General features: G+C 46.6%; 1 protein-coding gene across 2 annotated transcripts; it reads left to right on the top strand.

Moving 5' to 3' along the window:
* Positions 1 to 20,508, top strand: GVQW3 (GVQW motif containing 3). Of its 2 annotated transcripts, XM_030886452.2 has the most exons (2): positions 1 to 948; positions 20,261 to 20,508. In XM_030886452.2, the coding sequence occupies exons 1-2, from the start codon at positions 477 to 479 to the stop codon at positions 20,506 to 20,508; spliced, it is 720 nt and encodes a 239-aa protein (XP_030742312.1). In that variant the 5' UTR covers positions 1 to 476. The 2 variants fall into 2 exon arrangements, with proteins under 2 accessions (XP_030742312.1, XP_045149088.1); XM_045293153.1 differs by lacking the exon at positions 20,261 to 20,508 and having other exon boundaries at positions 1 to 2,433.
* Positions 20,509 to 26,009: the final 5,501 nt, after the last annotated feature.

Raw genomic sequence — 26,009 nt, 5'->3', positions numbered from 1 at the left:
GCGAGCGCGGCTTTCTGCGGGATCCGGGGCGAGCTTGCACGCCACACCACCGTTACATCCCTTTGCTGGTCTAAGAGGTCACCACTTAGGCTTCCCTTGCAGAAGTCACCGTAGACTAGTAAGGGCCGCGGAAACGGGAGGACCCCGCCGGGGACGACCTGGCGGACTGGCTTGCCAGCTCCTGGCAGAGCCGCGGGCACGGGTTGGCCGCAAACGTAGAGAATTTCATTTTTCACAGCTCTTGTCGCTCCTCGGGGGCCACTTGAGCTTCTCAAGGTAATCCTTTCGCGGCCTCGCCTGGACGCCGAGGGGCAAAAACTTCGAAAACGCACTGGACTCTGGTTGTACAGTGTAAGAGGTCATTTTCCTGTGAGGCTTTCAGGGGAGCTTCACAGGACAGCGACCTGAGCCAACTGCCCACTCCCCACTCTTCCTAGCCGTGGCCTGGCGGCGGTGTGCTTTGCGGAAGTGCCAAAATGAGTGACCGCTACTTAGAACAAAGGATTAGCATCAAATTTTGCGTGAAGTTGCACAAGTCTGCAAGCGAGACGCACCACCTTTTAAAAGAAGCTTACGGCGACGGAGCCATGTCCAGAGCCAGGGTTTTTGACTGGCACAAAAGGTTTAAAGAAGGGCGGGAAGATGTGCGAGACGACGCACGGAGCGGGCGGCCGGTCACGCACCGGACCCGCGAAAATATCCGGAAGGTCAAGGAGTTGGCTTGTTCCAACCGGCAGTTAACGGTGAGGATGATGGCCGAAGAGTTAAATTTGGATAAAGAAACGGTTAGACTCATTCTGAAAGAAAACTTGAACATGAAGACAGTGTGTGCCAAGGCGATGCCAGGTGGTTTGAAGCATGACCTCAGACCCCGAAAACCGGACTTTCTGTGCCATCTCTCAAAGCAAGCTAGGGAAATCAGCTCATCTGTGAGGGGAGAGATGACAGGTCCTGAAACATGGAGTCCTCTCCAGAGGGAGGCGGCTCGGGAAATGCCGCTGCCAGTCTCCCATTCCTGAACCCAGTCCCCTGCCAGCCAGCTGCTTCCGCAGGCTTCACCTTCAGGAAGCCTGGCCCCCAGGGTAGTCCAGGATTGGCTCACACCATGGTGAACCTGAGCTCGGAAGCTCCCTGTATCTTAAAGCACCTTCTTCTGTTGGTCATCTGGTTTGTCTTTCTCTACCACTCCTGCCTTTGTGCCACAGCCTCCCTAGTTATTCTTTGCTGCACTGCGCGGCCACCTTCCTTGCTGTACGCCACAACTTTGAAGAACTCTTGGCTGTCGTCGTCAGGCACTTAGATGTTCTTTGCTTGACACGTTTGGATCTCTTCACTGCCCAGACCTTAGCGTGTCTGAGGCTGCCTTACCCCTTGGTTCTCAACATTCTGCTTCAGGGAATCATACCACCGAGAGGTGGGGGCAGGACCCCTGGAGTGTGTCTCTCTGTGCACAGGGAGACATGCTCCTAAGAGGACCACAAAGAAGGTCTACAGCCCCAGCCTGCTTTGCAGGCGGGGTGTGAGGTATGGTACAGAAAGCAGTAGCATGCTGACATAGGAGCTGTATCTGGCCCACATGCCTCAGGGGGAGCCCCTCAGAACTGAGGACTTGGCCACCATTGCTAATCTACGCATAGACCCTCCCCCTCCTTGGAAAGCTGGGTGTGTTGCTTTGGACTCTCCACGCATTTGGACATCCCCTTGCTTCAAGAAGAGAATTTGACCCTAGGAAATATAAACCAAGGAACTGGGCCTAGACTGATGTGGGAAGATTGGTGGGTAGGTGCCATACTAGACCCTGAATTAAGGGCTCTCACTGCCGTGTATTGGTTCCCACATAGCAGCCTGCTCCTAGTGACTAACACCTAGATCGTCGGGTTTTTCTTTTTCATATCTACTACTTTAGGGCATGCTGAGTGTTTATGATTTGAAGTCAGGAAACATGATCACCGAGGTCTAGGTATACTTAACGGATGATGCAGTGATCCTCACACTGGGTCTATAAAGAAAGGTGAGTCTTAGACAAGGGTTGAGGACATTTGGGAAAGCTTTCCAGGTAGATGGAAGAGCATGAGGCTTTGGACCCTTGTCAATAGGGAATGATGACATTACTGGCGGGAATTTCAAATTTTAAAGTCAAAAACGGAAATAATGGTGTTGCAGGTAAATTATTTGGGATCCTTTGCATCCTCTTCTTTGTCCCTCAACTCTTTGCCAGTAGTCTATAAATTGGCTTCCCCCAGTCTGTGGATAAGTTATTAATCATCTACATATTTGATTACCTAATTTTCCTGTTGAACCAAAAGAGCAGTCTCTACAACTTCAAACTCCCCTTTCTTTGTCTCTCCTCTCTCTGCCTCTGCCAAGATTTATGGGATAGAACTTGTCCCAAAGTGGGTGTCAGGCAATAGCACATAAACTGGAAACATCTCAGTAAACGGGGTGGGGGTGGGATCAGCATTTGAGTCAGTTTCTCCGTATGTTTTACCCAAGGGTTTTTACATAATATCCACTCCTATTGTTTAATAAAGAAGTAGACAATATGGGTAAATAATGGAGGCTTAACAATTCAGTTATAGTTCTGTTCTTTCATTATAAACCTTTTTGAAAAATTAGAGGAGTTTGGAGGTAACACTTAACAGTGTTGAGGTAACCTGAAAGCTACATGTTGCCCCACAAATAAAACATACTGTGTAAGAAAACTATTAAACCAAGCAACAGCTTAACAATCTCTAGATATCTGTTGCATGATCATGAAGTCTTCCCTATTAAGTTGGCACACTAGGGACATTGCTTTTCAGGAACAAAGCACACACAGCTTTTACAGCTTCATTGCTGAACTTCATATTAACCCTTTCGTGGGCCTGCAGCAATTGTTGCACATTGTACGCTCCTGACCCCAGATTGAATCTGATAGCAGCACCTGCAGGTATTATCCTCACCTTGTAAGGAGAGATCCAGGGGAAACTTATTTCTGGGTGTCTATTCCAGTCCTGTGAACAGGGCTGGAGTGACCCTGTCAGAGATTTGGACCAAGATTTGTCCTGGAATGAAGCAATGTTGACCCAGACAGGTTTTGGATGTAGAGCAGTGGAATCAAGAGTGTGAATTCAAGTTGTCCCAAGTGGCTATAATAAGAATGATTTGATTTATTGCCTTCGCTCATCCCCTGAGTAGTAATCAAGTTGAACTACCAGAAACCGTTTATTGTTTGCAAGGCTTTCCTGAAAATAACCAATGAGATCAGAAACCCTAGGCTACCTTGGATTTGGGGGAAGTAAAATTACTGCCCTAAGGCTTATCCAGAGCAAATCATTCCCACATGGCTGTTCTAAACCCAAGGCAGTATGTGATCTAGGAGCATCCCAAACAGAAGAGTTTGTATATTACCTCTTAGGTACCTATTCCCAGGAATGTTGTCCTGACCTGTACCTTGCTGCCCAGGCTTTCTATAGTCTCGTGGACCCACCCATGCATCATGCCCCATGTGCTTATCTTTTCTTGGGAGCCTCAGTTTATTCTCCACCAGTTTCCTCTTGCTCCTATCTTTGCCTTGTGCTTTGTTTTCCGGGTTGGGGCACACCTTCAATACTTGCTTTGGGCCCCTTTGGGTCCTTGAGTTGCCCTTTTGATCATTTTTTTTCCCCCCTCTCATTTCTTTGGTTTTTGAATCCTTCCAGCCCCCTACCACAGCCTCCTAGTGTTGGATAAGGAAATTGTCTCCTCTAGTCCTGGCCTAAGCCACCTTCCTATATCCAAGACGCTGGTGAGATGAGCAGAGAATGTGCTCTTGTTTTCTAAAAGGGGAGAGGAGAGTGAAAGTCCCCTTCCAACACACCCACCCCCAACCTCGCAGGGACAATCAGAGTTAACCAATTTCTTAAGGGGATACTTTGGCTACTTCTAGTACTCAAGATTACGTTCCCTAGCTGAAGAAGCCCCACTTAATCATAAGAGACCTAGCCTTGCCCTCTGTGGGATGGCTGAAGAGATGGTCATCCGTTAACCTTGACCATCACTCTAGCTTAACAGACAATCAGTCAATGAATGTCTTTGGCCTTCAGGTTTCTCCCCCTCCCTTCCCCTCTGTTCCTGGATCCAAGCCCACAGATCATCCCATCTAAAGTCTTAGTCAATTCTCCCACACCCATTGTCTCCCCTTGCTCCACCCGTTGTTCTGTCCTGGGGAGTCTACTTTGACTCATGGTCACCCAAGGTGACTAAGAAAACCCCTTAAGGTTTTCTCCTCTGGAATCTTTATGGGAAGAGATGCCAGGTCTTTCTCCCACAGATCTGCTGGGTGGGCTTGGACCAGCAACTCTTCAGTTCACAGCCAAGGGCTTAACCAATGTACCACCTGGGGTCCACCTGCCCCATTGATAATGATCAAAACCAGGAAGATCAAAGTGTTCACCAAACCTTTGCCTTAGGAAAACATGGGTGGTTGAGGAGTCTTCTGAATTCTGGCTCCTGGCTGTGAAGCATGTTCCCCACATTGCTGGACAAGTGGGGGGCTGCTTTCTAGAGCCTTCCTGTCAGGCCCATTTCTCACTCTGAGTCGAGACTTGTCATTGGAGATGCTCAGGTAAGCCAGCCTCCTGGATGATTTGAGGACCCTAGAAAAGGAGTGGAGTGCCCGGGAGAACTGTGAGCTCAGCAACCCACATAGCTCAGCAAGGCTGCTCTTGGCTCACATCATCAACAAATCTCTTCCCTGGGCTCTCTTGGGACCAGATCTCACCAGGATCCCATGTGGCTCAATTAGTAAGAGCCTACCTTTACTACCAGAACTATAGATGCTACCCGATGTTTTCCGACAGCTAGTTTGGTTGGATTAAACTCCTTCTCCCTCTTTATCAGGTTTCTACGTTTGTTGAGGCCACCATCCTCAACAGATATTTATGAAAAGAATCTTAGTCCCATCACACTTCTCCCAGAATCAATATTCAGAAACAAAGGTACTGTCATGGGAAACTCCAGTACCTCTAAGGACCCACTTGGGTCTAGTGCAGGAATCAGCAAACGCCTCCTACACAGTAGGTATTTTAGGCTATGCGGGCCATGCATCACTGTTGCAGCTACTCCACTCTGCTATTTCAGTGCAAAAGCAGTCACAGAGAATGTGGAAACAAAGGGTTGTGGCTGTGTTCCAGTAAAACGAGTACTGAAACTTAAAGCTCATGTAATTTTCACATGTCACAAAATATTATTTTGATTCTTTTCAACCATGTAAAAGTTAAAAAAGAAGCAAACCCAAAACCATGAGCTTGTGGGGCCTAGTAAAACAGGGTGCCAGCCAGGCTTGCTGACCCCTAACCTAGTGCTTATAAAGTTATCTCTAAAGATGACAGGTGATTGATCCTTTTCCATCGATAATACTGTGCATGCCAACGGGATCTGGCAGCATTGGACAACTTACTAGTCAGAAATTGTGGCACGTTAGAGGGATTCTTTATTGGGCCAGAGGAGTGAACTGCAAGTGGAATAATTGGCTATTTTACCTTGACTGTATTCTGGGCCATAAAATGATGTTTGTTCTGTTTTTCATTAAAAATGATATCACATGAACTGCCAACTCTACTATTCCATTGTAATGTCTTACAGACCATTTCCACAAAATCCAAAGTGGTGCCAAATGGCAACCAGCAAGAATAGAATGAACTGAAGCAACTTCCAAAACTCCCTTGACCACGAGTAGCATTTGAATGAGCATATGCTGTCACTTTGGAGGTGACAAAACACCGAAGTTGTTTTTTGGGCATGCTTATAGAACTGTATGTATTTGCACCTTGCCACCGAGGCTGAGGTCTGTCCTTTTAGGTGTGCTTATTGGTTTTTCCCCTAAAGAGAGTGCTATTGTGTCCATTTCAACGGATTTTCCAGTGGTGGAGTTGAATCTCCACATTAGACAGCCCTTTGCAAGGACGACTAATCCAGCCATTCATGTTTCCCTTGAATCCAGGAATGACTTTTTAGCAGCAGCTAAAAAAACGACCCTGCAGCTGAAAGAAGAATCTGTTCATTCAGTCAGCAATTTTTTTTTACCGAGTGGCTGTATGTGCCAGACACTGTCCTTTGTGCTGGAATGCAGCCGTGCACAAAATACAGAGCTTGGGTTTCACGGTCTGCGATCTAATTACAGTCAAGCACCACAGAATGTCCGTTTGGGTGGTGTTCAACCACACAAATGTCCGTGGTCCCTTAAAGATATAATAGAATTCGGAAATCTCAACTGAAAAGGGGGCATAACCTTAGCACAATAAATATTCTCCAAGCAATTACAAACAATTGCCTCCACTTGAAGCTACCAGGGTGATAAAAATGGCAGATGGACTGATGGCAGATTTGGAGAATTTGCTAGTGGCATGGATTGAGAACCAAACACAAAAGCGTATACTTTTGAGCCCATTGGTGCTCACTGCTAAGACATGAAGCTTGTTCCAGATTCTTAGAGGAAAAGAAACAGGACCAACTCTGATACTGTGTTTAGTGCTAGTTCTGGGCACTTCCTGTGTTCGCTACTATCACAATGTGAAAGCGAGTGGTGATTGTGTGAATGCTGATGCGAAGACAGCAGCAGGAGATGCTGAAGCCTTAGATAAACTAGGTGTTCGTACAATGTCCAAATCATACAATGTTCTATTGCCAATGTATCATGGCCATTAAGCTATACATACATTTAGGAAAACATGTACATGTTCCCACCAACTTACTGTTAACTGTCTACCTGGAAATAGGGATGCCCTTTGCTGCTCACCTTAGTGCTCTGCTCATGGTGCCTTTCCAGTGGCATAAATAATTTAAGGACTGTATGTTCCACTTACTTTTTTATTATCCTTTGGACAAGTCTGTCTTGGTAGAAAACCATACTGGCAATGTTAGAAGTGCAAATTGGCAGCAGTTTTCTGAAAAGCAATTTGGCAGTATCTATCAGGAGCTTTGAAAATCCTCTGATCCCCTCCTTCCACTTCTGGGAATCGGTCCTAAAGAAATAATCTCAAATGTGGGTATGATTTATGCTTAACAATCCAGAAATCCAACAATATAAAATTGGTTAAATAAATTTCAGTAGGACTATTCAATAGACTCTGCAGTCATTATAATGAATGTGTTTGAAGAGTAGACGACAGCATGGCAAAATGCTTATAATGTTATGTGAAGGGAGTGATATATAAAATTGTACCTGTAGTAAAATTTGAGAAAGCTGGAATCAATGGAAGGCAGAAAGGTGCCAGAGAAGGAAAATTAGAATATTTTCTACAAAAGCCTATGAGAGTGAAGTGGTAAGACTACACATGCTGTCAAAGGCAGAACACTTAGGAGATCCAGGAAAATGAGGCCGGCCTGTCCAGTCTCGGTTCCCATGGGTTTCACTGTACAACTTTGAAACTGTTGAAAAATGATGAGTAGTCATAGATTGGCTCTGGGTGATTGAATCATGGGTCATTTAAGTTCCCTCTTTTTAAAAAAATGGTCTTACAAACTATTCCAAAGTGTTATTACTTCTATCAGAATGAAACAATAACACCAGAAATTGGCAGTGTCGAGTGAGGCCAAAACACTAGTTTGGTCCATGCACAAATAACTGGGCAGGTTGACAGGGAGATTGTAGTAGCAGTGGGACAGAAGGTGAAAGGGCTTGCCACCTAGAATAAGGTCAGATCAGCAGCCCTACCAAGACAACGTGACCAGAAGACCCAGGAGTGCCACACTCCTGTCAGGCCCAGGTAGGTAAGAGAGCACTTACACATTGAGTAGGTTCTAACAGATGGAAGGCAAGGAGATGATGTACTCTCTCGGGTAAAATTACCCCCTTTGGACTGCACTCCCACGTCCTCACTGAAAGTGAATTCTCAGCAGAAGAATATGTTGAAGCCTTAGATAAACTAGGTGTTCATACGACGTTCAAATCTCAAGATGGATTTGATGCTAGCCGACTGACAAATCCTTGGGCCTTCTGTATCATTTATTTACCATCGGAATGGCTTTCGACATACCAAGCACACCCTCTTTCATCCTTGGAGGCTCCAGCAACCCAGACTACACTGGAGTATCTTATCGTGCATGTTGTGACTGCCACACACAGATTAATGAGTCCTGATGTAACCTTTAAAACTGGTTTGTGAATTATTTTGTTGGCATCCAGAATTGCTGTTTTTTACTTAGGTCTGAAGAATTTCCAGGTGGGATTTTTAGATGAAAAGTGATCCCCCCACTGCTTACCCACAGATGAAAAAATGTGACCTTACTGTTGCTCTGGTAAAATGTTCACCCTTAAGATGCCAAAAATGTCTGCATGGCAGTGTCTCATACCTTCGTATGAGTTGTCGTTTGGTGCTGTTGTTGACTTGGTTTGACTCAGCAATCCTGTGTGGCAGAGTTGAACTGCCCCAAAGGGCTTCCCACACGATCCCCTTTACAGGAGTGATCCCCAAGTCTCCCTTTTAGTTAGCAGCGTGCACTGACTGCTGCGCCCCAAGGGCTCGGTCGAACGTACACAAGGTAAATACATGTTTTATAGGTATGTGGAATAGTACATTTGTCAAGGTGGAAGAATGCAATCTCATAAATCTTAAGTCCCTTGCTTTCTAGAGAGAGCAAAGGAATGAGACTTGATGAGTTTCATGACTCAAGACTCAAGGTTTGAATGCCTGCTAATTCCCAACACTTATGTGACTTTGGACAATCATGCAGCTTTGCAACTAAACTAGCCATGTGGCTTTAGACAATTCATCCTCTCTCTCTGAGCACTTCAGTTTACTTATCTCTAAAAGGAAGACAGGAGCAACCATCACAGAGGTCACTTTGTTAGCTCAATAAATACTTACTGAATACTTCATGTGTACCTGACATCGCTCTGGACACGCTCACTACCATCAAGTTGCGTCCAACGGGTAGGGGATCTATAAGACGGTAGGTTTCTGAAATTTTACATCTTTATGAGAATAGACAGCCTGATCTTTCCTGAGGAGCATTTGGTGGGTTTGAACTGATGACCTTGTGGTTAGCAGCCCAGTCCATAGCCCTTGATGAAACTAGGGTTCCTGAGTCTTCCTAGCAGCCCCAAAGAGCACTATACATATGATGTTAATCCACCAAAGGCCTCACCCACTGCCTTCTGCCTATATGGCCTAAACATGTATTTGCTTAAGAAGACAAAATATAATGCTTACAATTGTGTTTTGTATTTCCTGTATGGCATATAATTGAGGAAATGCCCAAACACTGTTGATAAATGGCCTTCTCTGAAGCAAGTTGGCAGGAGCTAGAGAGCAGATGCTAAAGCCATACAGAACATGTAACGACATTGCTCTTTCAGCAAAACAAACTAGGGGCTGTAAAGACAGTTTCTCTTTCAGAAAAAGTGTGTGTCCTATGGCCTGCACCAAAGGTTGGAGAACTTTGCAGCATTAGAAGGCTGCTGCATTGCTTATGGAAGATCGGGCCGGGCCGTTGACAGAAAGCCAGGGAAAGGAGGGTTTCACTCATGCAGTATATGTTTTTGTCCACTGGAGAAAAATTTGGAAAGTCCAGAAATGGGTTAAAGAAACTGCCAACAGCTCATCTCTAGGATTCAAGCATCCTCAGACTTACTTCCTCAGTCAAAATCATCCTGCTAACCTTCATTAGCTGAATGCCTTCTCTTCATAATTCCTTCTTTGTACCGGGCACAGAGGTTCCTCAGGCTTGCCCGGCCTTGTGGGAGAAAGGAAAGGGGCAGAGATGGAGAGCTACACAAAGAATGGGCTCCTATCCAAGACTCAGTCTTTCCCAGAGGACCAGCTCTAAAAACACACTGTGGTGAAGAACTCGGGCGTGGGAATTTGGAAACATCCCCGTGGAAGTGCTTGGGAAACTGAGAGCGGGGCATGAGGATGTAAAGCACCTAGAACGGTGGTGGTTTGGGGCCCACTCGCTGTGACATCCTTCACTCCCCCCACGTGAAAGGACTCTGAGGTCTGTCCACAGGATTCAGATGTATGCCGAAGAAGAAACTGCATGTTAGGCTGTAGGCCCACATCCATGAATCAAGCTTTAAGAACCGAAGAAGTGAACATTCAGAATTACAACCCAGATGAGATGAGGAAGTTGGCCCAGGGGGAGGGAGTGAATTTTCTGGAATCACACATCTAGCTGGTAGCAGAGCCATCATACTAATAGAGGGCCTTGAACCTCGCTCCGTCCAGTGAGTTTGTCCATCAACTCGCGTTCTTGAGATCCTGTTTAAATAGTGGTCACCCTTGATGCGCTTCACAAATCTAATTACCAACAGTTGATGTTCAAGCAGTTTCAGGGGAGCATATTTAAGGCCCAGGACATGGTGAGGGTTTCCCAAAGCCCCCGGGGGGTCCGAAGATGAATATGTGTAAGCAAATGTTCAGATTCTGTAATTCGTTCTTGCCAGATGTTCTTCCTAAGCAACGTATTACGTTTTGTGTTTTCATATTTCTCATATGCATTTTTAAAAACTCCAGGGACATAAATCCTAACAAAATTCTCAACTATCTCTTCGGTGCTGTCACAGATTTCCGGTGCGTGAATCCTTAGGACACTGTGTCTGGAGTCATGAGTACTGTCACATAATTAGAGCTTATTTTCCCAAGTCCTGGTGTAATGCTTCTAGATGTTCTGAAAATTCTTGACACTTCACTTATAAATGCCACTATAGTGTGCCATGGCATTCCCATGGTAACCTATATTTCAAACAGGAAAACAGAGGAAGCCTAAGGAAGGAGGGAGTCGGTTTCAAATGCAACAACAACAAAAAAAGTCATAAAAATGGTTACCTAGAACAGGGGTGGCGAGGGGGCTGAGAATCCTATTCTACATTGATGCCCTGTGAGAAGAGAATGCCTTTCAGGCCCCAGGGCCCGCTCAAGGGCTGGTAGTCACTGCCACCCACCAAGTGGCCCAAGCTTGGCAACAAACCTCTGAACCCTTCCTGCCCCTCAGTTCTCAGTCATTTTCTTAACATTTCTTGCTCTCCCTTGCAGATCCATACTCAGCACTCACGTTTCTGCCTGACTTTATTGCTGTCCTCCTCCAGGCCCACCTGTCCCCTTTGCTAAAGCCCCCACCCCCACTGTACCTAGTACATGCTTGGGTCAAGCAACTGATAAATTATCAAGAGTTCATGAGGGAGGGGGAAGTGGGGAGGGAGGGAAAAATGAGCTGATACCAAGGGCTCAAGTAGAAAGCAAATGTTTTGAGAATGATGATGGCAACAAATGTACAAATGTGCTTGACACAATGGATGGATGGATGGATTGTGATAAGAGTTGTACGAGCCTTCAATAAAATGAATTTTTTAAAAAAAGAATGTAACTACTGTTTGCGGACTGTTTTACGCTCTTCCCCCTACCAGCCCATGAACTCCTTCAAGGCCGTCACTAGGTCTGATTCTTCTCTGTATTACCTCCAGAATCAATCGGGTCAGGAACTGCTTAATCACGCGGATGGACGAATCAGAGGAAGGAGCTGTAGAGTCTTTGCTCTCTAAAAGAGCTGTAATTAGGTTGAAGGCCAAAGTTAGGGAAACGTGGGAGACGACTGAAGAGCTGTGAGCAGGAAGCGATGGGACCCAGTGGTAGGTTTATTGGGAAGAAGTTTGTATGACGAATTCTAGAAAGGGAAGGAGAAAGAGCTCTTTTGTCTCCTTCCACATTCTCCCTTCCCTTGCATCTCTCTTTTGGATTCGCTTCAGCCAGAACCCTAAGAATATTCATGTTATGCACTAAGTTTTATGTTCATTTATCCCAGAGTGCTACCGACACATCTATCAGTCCTCGTTCCCACTGCCATGAGGTCAGTTCTGACTTCTTGCAGCTGCACGTGCCTCAGAAGAGAGCTGTCCTCCGTGGGATTGACAATGGCTGATTTTCTGCAAGTATACTGCCTGGCACCTCTTCAGAACCACCTCTGGGTGCTTAGTAGCCAAGCCTAGTCCCCATGTGTACCCCACCAGAGACTCCTGCCTATACAGATCAGTCAAGTAGATTCAAGCCATATGTCTGCAGGTGACGGCCATGGAGATTTCTCTCCGAAGTATTTTTCGCAAGTGCCATTTATTTCTCAACCCAAGGCCTCCACTGACATCAAGCATGTTTTGTGACTTCTCTCAGCCAGGGGAAGGTTTTCTCAGTTGGTTTTTCACGGAAGGGCTATCCTTCCACTCTCAGGATTTTGTGGAAGGAGCTCAGCTCTCACTTCCTCGCTTGACCAGGGGTTGAGGCCCTAGCTTCTCCTCCATGGCGGACAGCGTAGCCACATTCCACCAGCCTGACAGGATGGACCGAAGTCCGAAACCCTCGTGGGTTGCCAAGGCACACCACCTGTCCACGGTGCTGGCTTGGAGCTCCTTTTTCATTTCTGACATCTAGAGGTTTCTACCTTTGAACATGGGCAATAAAAATATAGCCCTTCTGTTATATTTTATCCAGCCTCTCTGTGTGTGTACAGCAGGGATTGGGATTAGAAGAACCAGTTAGGCCAGTACAGTTAGCCACATTTCTGGACGTCTCCAGGCCAGAAAGAATTGGTCTGGTCGGTAGACATTTATTAGCCCTATTTTATCGTTAAGAAAACGAATGCTTAGAAAGGTGGTCTCATTTGCCAATGTCATACGGCATTAAGTGGGGGAGGTAGGTTTTATATTCACTGTGTTTGTCTCTAAATTCCTAAAGGAGACTAATCCAGGCAGCTTTAGGTTGCTCGGTACCCCTGGCTACTCTCCAATGGTAGCCTTTGCAGACATTTCACCCCTGGAATTTTGTTGAAGCAGATAATCGGGAAAGGATTCTTACTGCTTTAAGGGCTAAAGGGAGGAGATAGAAAGCAAGCAGAAGCCAGGCTCTCCTGAGCCTGATAGGAGCATTTGGCTGGGATGACAGGAAAGCTGATGGGCATTTCTACCACTTGCCCAGAAACATCCCCAAGCTTGCTCCTGGAGGGGGAGGGTGGCAGCAGTGACGGGACATACCAAGAACTCTGAGTATTGCCTTTTTGCCTGCCTCTGGAAGAAGGGAAGCAGGCCATGGCCAAACTTACCACTGGCATCCCCCCAGGCTTATCTCCTTCCTTCTCAGACTGGGAGCACCTCTTGCCTGGTGTATCATGTACAAAGCCTGGTCTTGAGTAGGTGCCTTAAAAGGTATGATGTATCAGTGAGGCATCAGCATAGTTTTAATTGAGGGAACAGAAGACACGACAAGAATTTACAGCAGTCATGTACATGACGGAATAGAGGACAGAGGTTTCCCAGAAGTTAGCAAAAGCAGGACACCACTGCCTCATATGCCAAAGGGATAGAAGGAGAAGCCAGTGTTACCAGGGCACAATGACCAGGTCATCAGAAATTTGTATCATCACAGGCCTCTCTCAGTGGGAGCTGAAACTATGGAGGACATGTGACCAAAAGTGAGTAATATCCTGGCCTCTTCATCCCACCCCATCGCCTGCTAGTGCCTCTAATTGACTGAACTCGGCAGAAAGCCACATGTCTGGGAATCTGGATTTTCAGCCTCTATTACAACTGGCTGTGTTACATTGCAGAGCAGGGGAAGGGACAGGGATGGGTCTGCGATTAAGTGGGCCAAAGACGGTTATGAAAAGAAAGAGGGAAGAAAGAAGACAAGTCTATAAGCAACATCTAAGAATTCAAAAAACACTTCTTCAATGTCCTTCTGCAATTAAGATAAAGTGACAAATGGTTAAATAGATACGAAAATGTTTCAAAATTTGTCAAGTGCTGTAAAAATCTGCGGGGTGACCATCATTCCTATGATTGATTTTTATGGGTGGGGGAGTACTACATATGTGAATATGAGCATCATAGCTGCCCTTTATTGAGCATCCATTATGTGTAGATGCTTTTATGCATGTGTATTGGGGAAAAATTTAACTGCAAGTAGCAACAGTTAAGAGTGACTTAAACAAATAAACCAAACCAAACTCACTGCCATCATGTCAATGCTGTGTTTTGACATGATAAGAATTCCAGAGGTACTTTTGTGGGCTTTCCACTTGGGTTATAATGCCTACTAAGCCCAGCCATCATCTCCAAATTCAAGGCAGAAAGTTGGGTAAGAGGAGGGACAACCAGGGCTTCAAACCAGTTTGAACTGGTTTAGTTATGGCTGATGAAATGATATCAGAACAGATCCAAATTTTAAAAATTTGGGTGAACCAGAAAAATAACTGAAGTGGGGGGAAATCTAGGTTGAAGTCCTGGTCCCGGAGACTCAGAAGAGGCATATGGAGCCCCTTGAAGAGTGGGACATGGGTGATTGGATTGTTGCCCAAACTGTGGAATGTGAAAATGGTGTGTTGGTCACCATCTTTGAGCTGGGCACCATGGGTCTGACTCTATTGATCAAAAGGTTTGGTTGCTATGCAACCCATGCAGTGCCTTTGTTTTCTAAGAGAGAGCTCAAGTTTCCGGCAGAGTGATAACTCTTCATTTTTCTTCTATTGGTTATTGTTCTGGTTCACCCGTGTTTACAGATTTGGATCATTCCAGTTTCACGTCATAGGTCATGACGGACTGAACTTGGAAAAGCCAGCTGAGGCCCGGCTTTCCCCTCCACAGCCTGGTTTCATCACGGCACCAAACGCTTTCCTACTGGATCCCAGCAGACCTCTATTTGAGTCTCATGGGCCAGAGATGGTCACGTGGTCAGCCCTAGCTACAAATGAGGCCAGGAAAGCCTTTCTGTGCCTAGGGTGAGAGGTGTTGTCAGCTGTGAGAGGTGCCACGAATTAACTCCTCTGTGTGGTGCCCTCATATGCAGAGGAAAACCACTCCACAGGGTTCCCAAATCTGTGACCTTTCAGCAGCAGGTCTCAGGGCTGGTCTCCAGAGGAACCTTGGAGTGGGTTCAAATGGCCCGCCTTTTCACTAGTCGTTGAGTGCTTACCTATTTCACCACCAAGGGAGCGGGCAAGGGAGAAATAGAGTATGGGTGACCAATCAACGGAGTCTGCTCACAAAGGAAGCACTCAGTAAATGTGAGTTCTGTAGTATGTCTATCTGTGTTGTCTTCTCACAAACCTCTGAAGTAGGATCTCCATGTACAAGTCAGGCCTAGCACCAAGCCAACTGCTAGGAAGTCAATCCTGACTCACAGCGGTCCTACCGTCCTAACACACAGCTGGAAGAAGCACTGGGAGGATCCGACCCGTATCTTTTTGACTGCACTTGCAGGGTTCCTTACACACTACCTGTCTACTGCAGCGGCCATGCAGTCACACCAGGCCCTCGTGGGCTCGATGAAGAGAGAAGGGGACAGAAACCAGCTCTGAAATGGGTTGATGCTGATCCTTTGGGTGCTACATGGAGTAATGATGACGTCATGAGAAGAGGTGCCATCATGACACATGTGGACGCATGCCTCCACCGGAAGGAAGACGCTTTGGGATGGTCATGTGGGGAGGCTCAGCATGTGTTCCTGTGGGACTCCCCTTTATAAATCACACAAGACAGGCAACCTCATTGCTGTAAAAATTGCACCTCATTTCTGACCCCAAATTCGGCTGGAGCTTTCATCCCATTGACCATGAAAATGACCTTTGATAGTTTGGGGCGGGTGGGGCGGGTGGGGTGGGGAAAGCATTCCCCAAAGACAGAAATGTACTACAAATTAGATTCCAAGGAGCATGTTGTCAGTTTTGCAGGAAATTTTCAAATGAAAATTGTGGACATGCTTACACTAATGGAAACTCAGTTCTAATAAATACCCTCTTTCAGATTGGCATCTTGGAAGAAGACAACGCTTAGTTTGGTTGTAGAATTTCTGCCGTGTTTAAGAAAACTTACTCCTCGTGAGGGACACTGTGAACGAATAGTAGAGTTTGAGTAAAGCTGTAAGTGGGATAATCCTTAATGCAGATGAGGGTACTGGGAGCTGGGCATGCCCATGCATTGGTGGCATAACTTTCTCACAGCATGTTGGCAGCGAGCATCATGCCCAGTGAGCATCCTGAGTCAGAGATCAGCCTCTGGAAGAAGACATGATGTTGGTAAAGTAGAAGGTCGCTCAAAAAGAGGAAGACCATTACTGAGATGGGTTGATGCCGTGGCTGCCTCGTGGGCTCAAACACAACGATTGTGAGGATGGCAAGGGACCCAGTAGTGTTTTGTTCTGTTGCTACGAGTCAGAACCAACAATAGAGGGGCAAGGTTTTATTTCACTTATTTATTTAGTTTGGAATGAACTTGCATGTCATATGGGGACCAACCTCCACAACTGAATGGGTCCAAGGGGTGGTTGTATAATTGAGGGGTGAATTAAAGGAACAACAGACCAAGCATGCAAGGGCTCATCTCTTCCTTAGCAACCGGAACCAGACTGAGGGAGAAACGCATTCTCTCACAAGCTTGTATAATCTCGGGCATGCAAACCATGTCGGCTGCACACATACCTAACAGGAAGGGGTTGTATTACAGGCATACAAGTGACAGGAAGGTACATCCATAACAAGATGGGAAGGTTCTAGAGTCAGGATGGTGGCATCACCTCATCTCTGAGCTGACTTGACCTTAAGTATCCCGGAGCTCTTCTCCAGGGGAACAATCTTCGATCCTTATCAGAAGGGAGTGGGCCCTACATACGCAGGGTGGGACAGACAATAGGGTCTGATGGCTCTCCATGGCAGACAACCTTCAGGCAGATAGCCTTCCACCAGTTGACCTTCAAGCATATATAGTAGCAACCATGTGCTTGCATGCAGCACCTTAACATTGACATGATTATGGAGGCATTGTGGGGAACAGCTTTGACTTAGCAGAAGGTGACTGGGATACAGCTCCACCTCTCGAATGTGAAGACCTCCCTCCATGAGAATCCTGGCCTCCCAGGCTTCTTAAACATGAACTGGGAGCATTGGTCCTCATCCACTCTCTTCCTGGTTCTGTTTCCCACAGGAAGACTCCAAGTCCACTTCAGTTTCACTTTTCTTCCTTTGTCAGCTACTCAGGCCAATATTTAGATTTGAGGGGTAAAGAATCTGGAGGCCCCCCCCACAACCCACAGGGAGCAACTTCTATTTATTTATGTATTTCTCCTGTTAAACCCTTCCTTTTCCCACACCCCCTCTCCCTCCCACCCTTCCCTCTCCTTTTGACCTCCCCAACTTGTCTTTTAGTGCATAAACCGCATTTATTCTTCTTTGTTTTTGCTTATGACAATGGTGATATTAAATATCTTTGTAAGATAGACTGATTTTGCGAAGCATAACGTTCTCCCCCATTTTCAGCAAGTAAGGTTGTGTTACCTGCACATCACAGGTTGTTCATAGGCCTTCCTCCCATCCTGATGTTGAATTCTTTTTCACATAACCCAGCTTCTCTGGTGATTTGCTCAGCATACAGATTGAATAAGTGTGGTGAAAGGGATTCAACCCCGATGCATGCCTTCCCTGATTTTAAACCATACTATAGGCCCTGGTTCTGTTTGCACAACTACCTCTGGATCCATGTACAGGCTCCGTATAGTCCAGTGTCTAAATTTTGCTAAAACAGATCCCTGGAGTTAAGTGCTTGACTACGAACTGAAAAAGCAGTGTTTCAAAGCCACTTGGGGGAAAGATGGCAATCTGCTTCCAACTTAGACTCTTTGAAGCCCTACTGGCGTACCACTGTCCTTTAGGACTGCTATGAGTCAAAATTGGTCAGACAGTGGTGGGCTTGGTACTTCATTTTTGGTTTTGGAATATACATTTTAAAAACAAAACTCAAGATTTACCCAAAATGTTATTGGTAGTTTTATTTGGGGGATGAAATTATAGGTGCTTTTAAACTTTCTTCACTATACTTTTCATTATCCACTTTTTGATAACTGTAGCTATGAATGTTATTTTTATAATTAGAAAATTTTCCTAATAAAAATTACCTTTCAAGAAAGAAAGAAATGTATTTTATCGAGAGAGGAGAGCACTGCTCTCCAAAGAGCTGAGAATCTAATGGAGGAAATGGGACACATGCGCAAATAAATTAATCGCAATGTAATAAGGGCTATAGTGGAGGCTTTACAAAGTGTAGGGGGAAGGATTAGTTCTGCCTGACAGAGCTGATGGCTAATGAAAAGAAGTAACATGTGTGCTTGTGGTAGGGTCTTGAAGGATGAGTAGGAGTTCTCTAGGGCTCTGTAAATGGTTAAGCATTATGTAAGTGTAAGTTGGTTTGGGGCCTTCATTATTACTGTCAAGGCTTACTGCATATAAAGCTCTCTTTCTTGTCTGCTTCCCCTGTTCCCCAAAGCCCAGGATCCCTGGGATAGGAAGCTGGGGCGGTGAAACAGTCACACATCAGTGATTCAGCAAGTGAATTGAGGCGCATCCAACTAAGGAACAGACCCAGGACCAGAGGACATAAAGTTATCTGGGAGCTGGGCCAGGAAGGTGCCGGTGGGTAAACAACCCCCACTTATTTGCCACCCTGAGGCAAGGCCGGTTTTGCTTGAGGCCTCTACTCTGAGTTATGGGGCAATCTCCACCCGAGGGATGGTAAAAGCCGAGAACCAGCATCACACATCCATCTATGATTTACATCGGCAGGAAATGGTGTGTCAGCTGTCCCTATGTCCGTCAGACAGGGCGGGGCAGCAAGGAGAGGTGGAGTAAGGAGACCAGGACCAGAGTGGCACGAGATGATCTATGTGGGAGAAATTCTTCGAAGTGAACAGTTGAAAAGAATTTAAAGGGGGATCTGATTTAATCTTCCTGGTCCCCGCTCCCCAGCATCCCCATCACATTGCCAGCCTGCTCTGATCTCAAGGCACTGCGCAGGGGCCCCTCTGCCATCACTCCCACCCCAGTCCCTTTAGGGTTTGCTTCAGGCATCCCTCAATGTTCCGTTTCATGGGAGAAAAACATTCAATGTCCCCTGTATGACAGCACTGTCTTTAATGGTCCCCTGATGCTAACGTGCCTCCCTAGCCCTCCTATTGCTTATTTATATATTCATCAATGTGTTAGATCAGACAATATTGCAGGTGCTTGGTGCAGTAGAGTGGATAACAAGACAGCCAAGACCCCAGGTTCTCATAGCCTTTCAGCCTAGGGAGGGAGATGTGTAATGAACAAATGAATACATTGAAAAATCCCAGGTTATAAATGTTAAGAAGGAGCCTGTGATGGGCAGATCTGGGAGAAGAACTTTCCAGACAAAGAACTAGCTGATGCCAAGATCCCGGGGGGACAAGTCTTGTGGGTTCTAGAAGCAGACAGGAGAAAAGTGTGGTTGGGTGCATGGCTCTCTTTTCTTGCTTTATCTGCAAAGCGCCTCCTCATGCAAATCTTCTCTTTTCTTCCCTTCTCCTTTCTCCTTTTCTCCTCTGCCAAGCCTGACTAGACTCCCTCCTCCGTCCTGAAACACTCTGCCCACCTGACCACTGTGGGTATTTCATTGCACTTTCCATGGCTCTTAGTAGACAGGTTGACCTCCCAACCAGATCTCTGCCGCTCAGCCCAGGGCCTGGCGCAGAGTGTGTGATCTGTAAGCACTTGCTCTATGAAGACGTGGTCTGTCACACAGCACTGATCCAAACCTCCTCCTCGGCGACACTGACTCGCGTTGGCCACCAGTCACTGGTGGTTCCAGTCCTAGGCTGGGTGTTTTCAATCCTGCTGACTCTCCTAAACCTCATGCTCACCATCTGTTGAAGACACCACTGTCCCACCTTGTCGTTAAATCTGGAAGACCCCACATCCCTATCCAAGGGGGCTCAGTCAATAAGAACCTGAGCTGAGATTTCAACCCAAGTCCCTCTGGTCCTCAAGCCCAAGGTTCTATCTTCTAAAGGATGCCAACTGCCACGCAAGCTATTATCCGGGAATGGATCCTCACTTTTCTCCTAGAGCGCCGTTTCCTGAAAGAAGGTTCTATCCTTCATTCAACTCTGTTTTCTCAACTCTGCCTTGTCTTAGAGCTCAGGGCACGCGTTGCAGGATTCAAGGGGTAGAAAAGAAAGAATGACCAGCGAAGGCCTGCTTCACCTAAAGGTACGCAGCCTCCTCGGATGCCCGTTCACTGCATGGTGACCGGCTGGAGGGAGAGATGCTGTGCAGGAGGAACAGATGCCACTGTGTGGAGCACACTACGCCGGGTGGGCCGAGTGCGTCATCTCTGCGCAAAGGCATGCATTCCGTAGAACTCACACCTTTTGCTCAGCTGAACGGTGCGGCACGCAGGCAGGGGCACAGGGGGGAACATGCCTGGCTTCTAATGCCTTGGGAAAATGGGGTTAGGTTTCGATTCAGATAGTTATTTGTATTTTCTGGGTCTGCACGGTCGATAAATTTCCAACGAGCAGTGATTTTGTTCCTCATCTTTCATTGCTTTATGGGACTTTGGGGAATGAAATCATAACATCCTGCCTTCCCATGAGTTCTCCGGCCGCTACCCTGGCACCAATTAAAGACATGTCCATGCGATTAATCAAAACCAATTTGGAAGCACTCTGGCGCTGCTCCTCTGATGTGCTGCCCGCTCCACACACAGTAGTTCCTTAGCTACAGTGACGGAGCCCGACACCTAGGCGCTTTTGATGAACTGGCTGCGCCAGCCCCGAGTGTTAACTATGTCATCTGACATGACTAATGAGGCTCCCAACCTGATCCGAGAAAGCAGAGCAGCCCCCTCCTCCTGCTGTCTGGGGGGCTCACCCTCTGCAGCCAGCCTGGGAAGAGGCGCGCCCTGGGGGGAGCACACTCCATCAAGTCAGCGGGAGTCCTGGAGGCCTCGAGGGCCCGAGCTGGGAGTTGTCCACGGGCAGGGTGATGGAAACCGTGGGCCAGGCTCTGGGCTGGGCGCCGGTGTGCATTGGACCCCCATTTCAACTTTAACTCAGCGACTCACTTCACAGACATGGAAACCACCGAGACCCAGCCAAAATCAGGGGCTTTCCAAAAACCTGAACTCTGCAGAGAGAAATGGGCACAGTTTCTGCCCTAGCTGAGCAGCTGAATGTTCAGGAGACTAACAACCGAGGCCTAATCCAAGTCCTTCTTATCAATTATTAAACCATGCGGCCTTCCCTCTGCACATATTCATCCAGCACCTACTGTGTGCAAAGGGAGGCCCTGCCCTAGTCATCTCCACAGCCCCGAAAGCATGGGACCCCGAGCCAAAGGAGGTGGGCTCTGAGTTCCAGCCCTACTTGGATCAAGTCAATCAGTTTTTCTGAGCCTTCGTTTTCTCTCCTGTAACAATGGGCCAAACCAAAGACTGTCAGCCTGTTTCCCAGAGTCCTGTCAAACTCCACGGAGTTACTGGGTATGGACGGGAGAGTCTCTGCACTTGTTAGTTATGATTCATGCTATGGCCCACCCCTCAGGAGCCCTGGCTGAAATCGCTGCAACATGGATCCACAGATAACTTTAACGCCCTTCCTCTGTCTACCCCTTCTCAAAACGCGCAGGCAAGAAATGGACATAAAACCAATTGGTCAGCTGCCGACAATCTCAACAGCTTTCCCAGGGAGTCCAATGACACGGCAAGAGGAAGAATCATTGCAATTTAATGTCATGCCACACATTGATGAAGCACCTACCACGTGCCAGATGTTGACCATGCTGTGCGGGGACTCGGAATTGGATAGGATCTGTTTCTTGGCCACTTCACGAAGCTCATGATTTAGTGGGAGAAGCAGACGTGGACATACATAACTGTAACATACTGCAGCCACACAATTGCCATCAGCAAGATGCAAGCCAAGTGCTGCAGGAGCCGGAGGAGGGGATGATTCCTCCCCAAAAGAGAGGTTGGGAAAAGTTGCCCCGATGGCGGGCATGATCTAGCCAGGTTAGGATGCCAAAAAAAGGGTCTGTCTGCCTGCCTGTCTGTCTGAAGGAACAGCCTGGATGAAGACATGGAGTCAGGAAGAGAATGGTGAGCCAGAGAACAGAATGAGAGCAAGTGAGGTCTATGAGCTGTAAGCAAGGACCAAAGGGAAATGAGCGGGTCCCAGCTCTGAAATCCAAGCATGGTGGTTCCTGTTTCACTGTTCCCTTTACAGGCTGAGGTCACCTGGGCCACTGTTACCTGTCAGAGAGAATCCCATACTGGCCCTTCCCCCAGAAAGGCCAAAGCCAAGCCCCAGCAGCAGAGCCAAACCAAATGAACAGGGAACAGTAACAACCATCAGGGACAGTCAGCCCTGGTCACAGACACACCTCCCCAGCCCAGGTGAGCGCTTCACGTCGAATGTTGTGATGACACCACCGTCTGAAGCATGGTGTGGTCGTTACATAATCTGGTGTCAATTTGAGACTTGAGAGGATTAAGAGCGAAGGGGTGGAATTTAGTCTGTCAATTGGGTCATAGCCAATGAGGTCTCTGTGTGAGCATGGCCTTCTGAGGATTCTGGGAATTCTTGGATTTCCTCTTTGAAAAGCGGGAGAGACTCCCTCTCAGCACAAACCCTCAGAGACGCTCTACTGACAAGACACATGGCACTAACTGATAGACCCCGTGCCCTGGAAATTGGAGGAGCCACGTGGAGACCCCTGACAATGCTTCTGCCGCCAATGGATCCACCGGACCTTGCACCCACTGGGCTGTGATCTTCCTGCATTCAGCATCATTGCATGTATTTTGTGAGTCTGGAGAGGACTTTATAGATTGGTAACAGACATATGGGCTAATAACAGATTGATGGACTTGATCTGGACTGGGCTGGGGTGTTTTCTCAATTTCCAATTGCTCTGGTATATAAAGCTCTTTCTTATACACGGCCGAGTCTCTATGAATTAGTTTCTCTAGTTCACCCAGACTAACACACGGCAGGAGAAGAACCACAGCCCCTCGACAAGGGCCACACACTGCAACTTTCTCCTTCTCTCCCTTGACCCCGAGAAGCCAGCTGCCTCTTCACCATGCCGCCGCCGGCAGACCGGTTTTTGGACGGCCGAGGTTGCAGCTGCTTGCAAGATACAGCCATGGACCTCCACCCCAGGGGCTCATATTTTCTCAGTCTTTCCTTCTTTTTATCGAGAACTGCTTTTATTGTGCAAATAATATGGTGATAAGGACAGAAATCACAAAAGTAAGGGAAAGAGGAGAGTACCCCTCACACATTATCTGTTTTCATTTCTCCTTGCACTTCCTGCAGTTGTCCGTGAGCACGTGCCTGTGTGAGAGCGGGCGAGCAGGAGCGTGTGTCCTCTGTTGTGAGCACTGATTCTTGTAGCAACAAGAACCGATATGACAGTTTGTCAAAAAGTGTTGGTCCTAAGGTTCCAGTTCATGCGTGCTTGGGTTTATTCCCAACACAATGTATTTAAACATGTCTCTGCAATCAGTGGGTGACTACAGATAAGTTCTCTCAGTAACACTCTTGTCTTCATCTCCTTAGGGTGCCCTATGAAAGGTTCCACCCAAACAGGGCCGGAGGGGATCGGCCGGGTCAGTGAGATGCAAGGCAGAGAGACCAACTTAGAAGGTTATATTGCATCGGTCAGTGTAAGACATGAAAAATAATAATAATTTATAAATTATCGCAGATTCATGAAGGAGGGAGGGGAGAAGGGAGGGGAAAATGAGGAGCTGATACCAAGGGCTCAAGTAGAAATAAAATGTTTTTAAAATGATGATGGCAACATATGTACAAATGTGCTTGACACAATGGATGGATGGATGGATTGTGATAAGAGCTGTATGAGCCTCCCATAAAATGACTAAAAACAAAAAAAGAAAAAGAATGTTTTCTCAAAAGACACAGGACAATCATGGTGGCTTAGTAGGAAGAATTTTAAAGAAAATTGTAAACTATGTTGATGAAGGGAAAAGCCAGAGAGGTTATATGGAGGAATCTTGTTTCCACTACCACACTGTCCCTGTTCAGTTAACAAAGGTAGCAAGGCTGTGCTCTGAGGTTTTGTTGGGTAACTTTTGCACCCACCTACAGTCCACCAGACTGCTTTTCATCCCCCCAGGTCAAAGAACATCTTAAAGAGTCTCTTGAGGATGCCCGAAACTGCTGTCTGGATGGTGGGGGTCAATCAAAGAGCCAAGTCCTCGCCAGGGCTGAGTTAAAGAGACAGAAACACCAACTTCAGACCTAGATGGAGGGTATGTCAAGAAACAATAGCTTCACCTTTTGATATTTTGGTTTAAGAAAGATTCTGATGATTCTACAGCGGTCCCTGATGGCCTCGTGGGATATGCGTTGCCTGCAAACTGCCAGGTACCACCAGCCTCTTCTAGGGAGAAAGATGAGGCTTTCTACTCCCTTCAAGAGACAGAGTTTCAGAAACTATGAGTCTGACTCAACTCAATGAGTTTGGTTGGGTTTTTGATTCTATGACTTTATAGGGATACTTTTTTACTCATTCTCTTATTTGTTCACACTGTATGTTGTCATTTTTTCTCCCCATTCTCCTACTTACCGTTAGTCCCCGGTGTTCACAGGGGTGGGTTGGTCCTATTTCCCTGAGATTGAAAGATGCCCAGGACATATAAGATAGACGTTCCAAAGGTAGCGTGGTTGTCATGAACAAGTGGCAGAATGGTGAGAGGAAAAGCATGGACGATTCTGCCACCATACAGACTTGGGTTGGCAAGGACAAGGGACTCTCCCAAGGGGGGATTTGATCTGTTGGCTGAAGACTGAGAATCTCCAGTTAGGTGAAGAGCAAGAAGAGTGTTCCAGGCAGATGGGACAACACAGGCCAAATCATAAGGTGTTAGAACATTTTGAAAGCCATTTGATATCATTGGAATGTCAAGTGCAAGGACAATTGCCAGGGATAAAGCTAATGGATACAAGCTATAGGCTAGGGTTCTGGCATCTGTCTGGAAAATATTATTTTTCATTGGATCCCTGCTCTGCAATGATTTCTGTTTTTTGTACACTGTATTCCCACTCTTTTTTATTCTCCTAAGTATCACAGGAAGTGTAGAAACTTGAAGATTACCCTATTTTTTTAAACTCCGTTTCCCAATGGAAGGTTTTTCCTTGTGTGTTTGTGGTGCCTCCAGCTGCAGCTGTAGCAGCAGCAGCAACCGCAGCACCACGTTCAAGCTCGGTCACTGTACCTGCAACATGGGCCGGCTTCACCCCAAGGTAGTAGCACCTTCTTAAAATCTCCTTTTTCCTCTTCTAAGCCTTAGTGGTGTAGTGGTTGTGCATTGATCCGTTAACCACAAGGTCAGCTGTTCAAAACCGCAAGCTGCTCCAAGGGAGAAAGACAAGGCCTTCTACTCCCATAAAGAGTTAGTCTTAGAAGCCACAGGGAAGTTCTTCCCTGCCCTGTAGGCTCGTTATGCATCGGACTCAACCCCATGGCAGTGAGTTTGGGTTGAGTAACCACCTTCCTTTCCTCATTGGGCTACCCTCACATGCGCAACACCTGGGTAAATCGTTCTCTGCATTAAATTCTTTTCTGCTTGAAATATCTAGAGCAGTGCTGTCCAATTGAATGTCCTGTGATGATAGAAATGGCCTAACTGTGGGGAACAACAGCGGGAGGGGCTATTGAGCTCTTGTGCTTGAGGAACTGTTTTACTTCATTTCAATGTAATCACTTAATGCAAATAGTCCCATGTAGTAATGACTAGCATCTTGGATAGCACAGATTGAGTGTGGTTTGTTTTTCTGGCTGATAACAATGCTTCCTACTAATAGTTGTCCTGGGAAAGTGACCCTCAAAGATGCGACTCAGAGATTAGTTATATGACCTGAACGGGTCTGACTTCAGGGATGATCTCATTGGCAGTGGAAAATGAGATACAGTGTGAGGAAAGAGCCCCAGTGTCCCAGAAGACGGCAAGGAGGAACAGGTCTTCGAAGGAGATGACGAGGCAAGCAAGCACATCGGCTTGCCATGGCTCCCTAAAAGCAGACGAGAATCAATGCAAAGCTAGTTCATTACTCACAGCACAGCATTAGTAGGCCTGCAGCACTGAGGAATTGGTTTCTGTCTTAGCTATCTAATGCTGCTTATAATAATAGTATGAGTGGATCGTTTTTTTTTGTTTAGTTTTGTTTTGTTATTAAATCATTTTATTAGGG

Source organism: Echinops telfairi, unplaced genomic scaffold, assembly GCF_000313985.2.
Source record: "Echinops telfairi isolate 266 unplaced genomic scaffold, ASM31398v2 ScPeMD7_1713;HRSCAF=2227, whole genome shotgun sequence".
Classification (NCBI taxonomy): Eukaryota; Metazoa; Chordata; class Mammalia; order Afrosoricida; family Tenrecidae; genus Echinops; species Echinops telfairi.
Note: the sequence above shows the minus strand (reverse complement) of the source record. Positions and strands in the feature narration are given on the sequence as shown.

Bases quoted from the DNA above. Each gene is read 5' to 3' on its own strand.
- GVQW3 (XM_030886452.2), top strand. From the start codon at position 477: ATGAGTGACCGCTACTTAGAACAAAGGATTAGCATCAAATTTTGCGTG. The intron at 949-20,260 runs GTCCTGAAACAT...CGATTCAGATAG, and splicing joins TGTGAGGGGAGAGATGACAG to TTATTTGTATTTTCTGGGTC.